Source organism: Austrofundulus limnaeus, unplaced genomic scaffold (assembly GCF_001266775.1).
Source record: "Austrofundulus limnaeus strain Quisiro unplaced genomic scaffold, Austrofundulus_limnaeus-1.0 Scaffold575, whole genome shotgun sequence".
Lineage (NCBI taxonomy): Eukaryota > Metazoa > Chordata > Actinopteri > Cyprinodontiformes > Rivulidae > Austrofundulus > Austrofundulus limnaeus.
The window spans coordinates 157,423-164,079 of record NW_013952977.1 but is presented as its reverse complement, the minus strand read 5'-3'; the positions used below and the strand labels follow the sequence as shown (position 1 = coordinate 164,079).

General features: G+C 38.8%; 1 protein-coding gene across 2 annotated transcripts in view; it reads left to right on the top strand.

The window, feature by feature from the left end:
* The window catches only part of man1a2 (mannosidase, alpha, class 1A, member 2), a gene marked incomplete at its 3' end in the record, with an annotated part of 171,924 nt that overhangs the window by 80,563 nt on the left and 84,704 nt on the right, over positions 1–6,657 (top strand). For both annotated transcript variants that reach the window (XM_014026637.1, XM_014026638.1), the window contains 1 exon segment: positions 4,973–5,091. In XM_014026637.1, the coding sequence (XP_013882091.1) occupies positions 4,973–5,091 (119 nt within the window).

Genomic DNA, 6,657 nt, shown 5'->3' with positions numbered 1-6,657 from the left:
ATTTTTTGCAGCTTTTAATTTTTAATATTAATTTACAATATGGTCACCCAACACTTAACAATAGCCTATATGTTGTCATAAAGTTCAGTAAATAGATGAGATTAAGCTGGTGCACACAGAGTTTCTGGGATCAGCTGACCTGCATCCAGAACGTGATTTGCATAACTGTGAGTCGAACAGCAGGGCAGGTCCCGAAAATGAACAGTAAATTAATGGAGACGTTAAACAACACAGTTAAACTATTTTTGAAGCGAACACAGCAGGATAAACTTAAAGTATATGGACTTTGATTCGATGAGCCGGACGTTGAGAGCATCAGACAGAGTTTTATGTCACGGGTGGGGGGTGCCGAGCTCGAGACGCTAGATGCATGCGCTATATATGCATGCCTGCCTGCCTGCCTTCCGTAACATTGGAAAAAAGAGCGCACAAGACACTTGTTGTTACCCTTACTCTCTGGCTCAAGAGGTTGAGGATCCAAATGGATGGCTCACTGCTGCCAACTAGCAGTCAGAGCCTGAACTACAACATAAAAACGAACGGTTGGCAGGAAAGTTGACATTTTAAACCTTAATAAAAAATCGATACAGGGCTTTAGAATATCAATACAGTATCGGGAAATGAAATACCGCAATATTTAAGTGAATCGATATTTTCTTACACCCCTATCGGTACAGCGCCTGCATTACAGCAGACACAGCACCAATCTGCCTTTCGATCTCCAGCTCCATTCTTCCCTTTCCCTCCCTCGTGAACAAGACCTTGAGATACTTAAACTCCTCCACTTGGAGCAGGACCTCTTCCCCGACCCGGAGAAGGCACTCTACRCTTTTCCGGCTCTAGACCATGGTCTTGTATTTGGAGGCACTGATCCTCATACTGACCACTTCACACTCGGMTGTGAACCGCTCCAATGAGAGCTGGAGATCACGACCTAATGAAGCCAATAGGACCACATCATCTGGAAAAACGCGGAGACGCGATCCTAAGATCAACAAAATGGATCCCCTCATGATCTTGGCTGCACCTAGAAATTCTGTCCATAAAAGTTATGAACAGAATCGATGACAAAAGGCAAATTCTCACTGGAAACGTGCTCAACTCACTACCGGCAATGYAGATCAAGCTCTGACACTGGTTTTACAGGGACCTTACAGCCCATWTCAACAGGCCTGGTACCTCATGCTCCCGAAGCTTGGTAGAGATCTTTTAATTTAGAAGTAACCTGAACCCCTAGATATTTCAGATCATGCTGGACAACCTTAACTGATAGAGTATAAAGTGGATATTCTTATGCTGCCTTAAGAGGAAGACGTTCACTTTTTCCTAGATTTCATTTGTAACCAGATATTGATACAAATGACTGAAAAATGGAAAGTGCAGCTGGAACTGATATTGAGAAGTTGGTGATTAAAAAAAGATCATCATCTGCATATAATGCTACTTTCTATTCTTGTCCATAACATGCAGTGCTGTTAATTTGCATACTGCTGCAGAGTCCARTGGAAAGAGGCTCAATAGCCAAAGCAAATAAAAGCGGGCTTAGAGGACAGCCTTGATGTGTAGAACTATAAAGGGGGAAATAAGATGAGTAATTATTATTTGTTCTTAGGGAGGTCGAAGTTGATGAGTTTAAAAGCTTCACCCAGGAAATAAAATAAATTTCTGTAAAGTGTAAAATAAATATGTCCATTMGAATGCCTTCTCTGTGTCTAAGGATATAATTGCTTGTGGTAAAGTTGTTAGTGGGAGATTATAGATGGTGTTAAAAAGACGTCTTAAGTTAAAAAGTTAATGTCTATTTTTAATGAACTCTGTTTGGTCTGTAGAAATTACATTTTGCAGCACTATTTCCTGACAAAGGGCAAGCAACTTGGACAAGGGTTTAAAGTCCACATTGAGTAGCTAATAGGTCTGTAAGATAGGTCTGTAAGATGAGCAGTCAAGAGGATCCTTACCTTTTTTAATATGAAAGAGGTTGATGCCTGGTTTAATGTTTGTGGCAGTTTACCAAGCATAAAGGATTTGTTGAACATCTCAGTCAGAACTGGGGAAAGTTTGTTTTGAAAGAAAGCATCTATAAAACTCCATCAAAGCTATCTGGCCCTGGACATATGCCAGATTGCATTGCTTTAAGTGCAGTAAGAAGTTCTGTGGTAGTTATCAGGGTTTCTAATTCTTTTGCTGTATTCAAGTGGACTTGAGAAATTTCCAACTGGGAGACAAAGCCATCAAAATCCCCTTCCCTGCATTTACTTCAGATGATTATAGTGAGGTGTAGTAATTCTTAAATTTTACATTAATCATTTCTTGGTCTGTTGTAGTGCCTGTGGATGTGGCRATTTTTGGGATCTGTTGGGGTGAAACAGTCTGCCGACGTTAGTGTGCCAACAGCTTACCAGCTTTGTCACCCTGTTCAAAGTACACACTAATTGTTTTAAGCAGCAGTTCGACAGCCTGATCTGCAGCCAGTGTATCAAACTGATTGTGCCATAAGGTGTTCTTTATAAATATCAGAAATTGRAGATGTAGCATATGTGATATCCAATTGAGCTATACGATTGACTAGAGAGATTTATCTGTTTTAAATCAAGTATGAAAACAATTCCTGATTAATACAGTTAATGAGAATATTTCACCTGTTTATAATAATACAAGAAACTGCTAATTATTCTGATTAAAGTGCAGACCTTACAATAAACCCATTTTACTAAAATCAAATGAATGACTTAAKTATTCATATTTTAACTAAACAGAGTATAGAAGGTAGATAAGTACTCATTGCTTTTTCTGTCTACTTAGATTTCAAAAAAGGTTTTTACCCATATTCTTTTTGACTTTGGAAGAGCACAACTACTTAGTGGCCAACACTAACCACACATCAAGTAGGTCCTGGGTTCATTTGGACCTGGAGTATTTCTGTGTAGTTTGCATSTTCTCCTTGTRTTTTCTCTGAGAAYTTGGGTTTCCTAAAGATAGTTKATGCTTATCTCCAGCTGTCTCTTGTAATGTAATTTCACAACCTTCCTACACTTTGTTCTGTGCTCGTGTTCCTCCAACCCAAACAAACYCACATCCATCTTAGAAACATCTCAGAGCTCTGCATTGCATTGTCTTCTACCATGAGCGAGCCTCCAGTTTACCACACAGGGAGAAGAGAGCCTGAATAATGGTATGACGCTTCTCAGCCTCATGTGAATTCACACCAGAGCGCTCAGGAGCCCGTTGTCTAATGAAACTGGCAGAGCGACAGAGAGAGAGATAGAGAAAGGGAGAGAGAGGGAGGTGTGAGTGTCAGAGAGAGAGAGATAATGGAAAAGGAGAGAGAGGTGTGTGAAATTGTGATAGATGGAGAGGCGATGATGGAGTAAAGTAAGAGTTCAGTTGAAGTAGTCAGAAGGTGTGTGGTTTAGTCAAATAAAAAAGAGACGAGAGTGTGTTTTAAATTTTGTCTGTTGGGGTATGTATGTGATAGAGGCTTAGATGATAATTCCCCAACTAAACAAACCACATCCTGGCCAATTTGTTTTGGATAAGCAGCGCCTGGCATCCAAACACCTAGCACTTGGAAGTGCCAATTTAGCTTTTCATATGAAGCCGCTAATATTTAAATGGCTGCACACGTCTGACATTCTGGTCAGCAGCAGAGAAACCACTGCACAGCAAGATAAGGATGATGGCAGGTAAAGGCAAGCTCAAMGGAGATAAGCAGAAAAAAATGAGTATTTGTGTGAGCAGAATGCTGAAGAAAAAAAGGAATTGGGCTGAAAAACAGATGGGTAGAGGAGTATCTGTAAATCGGGGTTTGGATGGAGCGATCAAAGTAAGATTAACAAAAACACAGGACGACAGTGATGAATGAGAACAAACAGATGGGTAGGTAGGAGGAGGGGCTGATGGAAAGACTGAATGATGGAGCAGAAAGAAAATGGAGAATCAAGTTTTTTTTCAAGTGTCTTTACAAGGTTATTTCCTCAATTGAAAGAGTGCAGGATTTCTCAAGGTTAGAGAAACTTTTGTGTGTGTTGGAAAAATTTAACTGCAGATTAAAGTTCCTGTACTTTTAATTAAAACTGCAATCTGTCTCATAGTAATAACTGAGATAGTAGCCACCACATTGGCAGAAACATCATATGACAAAAAATATAAAGGTAAGCAGTTATATGTATTCAAACAGCAATTAACAGTTAATATGTGCACAATTTTTTTTCTAAGTAAAACCTAATACAAAAATCTGGTCAAAGTCCCAAAGTACAGGTGGTGTTTTGGTTTTAGTTGGTATAAATACTGTCCTCAGGTTATTTATAGTAACATGTACACGTCTACTTGATRTATATCATGTTTTATATGAAGAGTTCCTGGAGATCTCAGAGGTTGTGAGATGAGTAATGGGGGAGGAAAGAAGAAGAAACAAGGTTGATGCATCAAAGAGTCAAAGTGAGCTCTACATTAAGAAACTGTCATATAAACACTTCACTTAAAGGGATGGTTCTCATCTTTTTAAGAGGGGTCTTTTGGAAAGTTTGTAAAGAATCAACATTTTACTTGTAGGCAGCTCTTTAAAGAACCTCAGTTTAGAGAAACAAGGTTTAATTCTGACCAGACTGACGAGCTAATGACTATTTCAAACACCACTAACACTAAAGCAACTGACATCTCAAAGGTTTCAGAATTTATAAAACAATACAGTCAAGTTTGAATTACATACAGCTTAACAACAGATGAAACAATAATTGTTCCTAATGACTCCACAGATGCACACAGGAGCTGAGAAGAAACAATAAGGGTTTTAAACTACTCTAAAATTWAAATTTTACTCTAAAAAATTATATGTTCTGTTCTGTCCTCCAAACAATGAGTAAATTTCAAACAGAAAATCTTCCAAACCCTTGATTAATTTTACATAGAATATGGGCTGTATTTGAATAAACACATAAATCTAACATGTTTTTTTTGCATGTGTTTTGTGCAGGTAACTCTCAGCTGGGAGCATCCATTGTGGATGCCTTAGATACTCTGTACATCATGGGTCTGCACGAGGAGTTCAAAGAYGGCCAAGAATGGATCGAACAGAATCTGGACTTCAGTGTGGTGAGTAATCTTTGTGAAAAAAGCTTTGATAAGAAGACATGAACTGTGATTTTAATCAATCACAATGGTTTTGGTTCAATATTGTTGTTTTTAAAGAGGTGGACACCATGCAGTTGGATTTCTTGACATACAGGAAGTGTATCATAAGAACAGCTGGGTGATATGGCTGAAAAATATGTCACTATATAAGTGTTTCATATCAGTCGATGTCAATATTTATTGATTTGTTTTTTGTTTTACCTATTTGAAATGAGAACCAGGAGATAAAAGGCTGATTATATTTGCCAAACTGCTGATGTGACCATTCCTCTTTTATCCACAATTTTCTTGTTGTGGCACGATTTACCAGCCCTGATCAAACATGAYGGAAATGTGCACAACAACAGCCAATCAGAATCCACCTTCTTCTATTCCACTTCCATTTATAAGTTGCTAAGGAAACGCGGACAGAATCGCAGAAGTAACCAAACAAAATGTAATCCAGTACAAAAAGCTGAGTCTCACAGAATTCGCCTATTTGGGCATGTATCTGAGGTATTTTGGTTGCTGGGGTGAGCCCTGAGCTGCCCTACTGACACAGAGGGAAAAAAGAGAAGTGAACTGCGATGTGCAGCGAAACAGACTCACTAAAACGACAACRTCCTCCAAAACTATGAAGTGGTCTTAGGGTAAGTTTATGACAGAATAATGTTCCAGCAGTTCTTTATTTATCTGGAGAAGACCTTTTCTGTAAGTTTTTTTTACGATGGGCTGGACGTGACGTGAAGCCTGCTTCCTGTCTGAGTCTCATCACAAACAGCAGCTGAGAGACGCTGCAAACTCCTGAACACTCAGAAGCTGGGAGTTTATCCAACATTTTGTTGTGTGCAGAATCAGACAGAACTTTAAAAAAATCCTTSCAAAACAAATAATGAGCTTAGATCCTATTCAGTGGGCAAGTGTGCAGAAATTGTTGCTGTTTGTAGGGTTTATGTTTTTTATGGCATATTTAATGTTAAAATTATATTCTAAAACTGGACGATATGAAAAAATTCATCGTGATCTGTTTTGTTTGTTTTTCATATTGCCCAACCCTATTCTGGACTCAGTAAAAAGAATATAATCAATAGGACAAAAACACATTATTATGACCCGGTTATTTTGGACTCAAATCAGAAAGAGGTCCATGCCTGGTTGTAACATAAATATGACCCCTGCTACACAAAGCTGGGGTTWAAACAWCCCTAACCAGTCTGTAAAAAAATATTGATTTTTAGCGCTCTTTTTACAGGCTGGTTAGGGATGTTTTAAAGTGGGCCTATTATGGGGGTCTTAGCACAAGTTAGGATCCATCTGTGGGCTGTACAAAACATGTTCATTTGATTTAGTTCACAAAAAGAATCTCAAATAATGAAATTTCACCTTTTCAGTTCTKCCTGTTCTTCATCTCTCTCCAGAACGTGCTGTATGCAGAAGTTGCAATAGAAACCCCCCTCCCCTATTCCCCCTATCCGTTTGTTTACTTTAGCTCCGCCCCCCGACATGGTAGAAGTTTCCAAAGTGAAATTATTTTTCACAAACTACAGC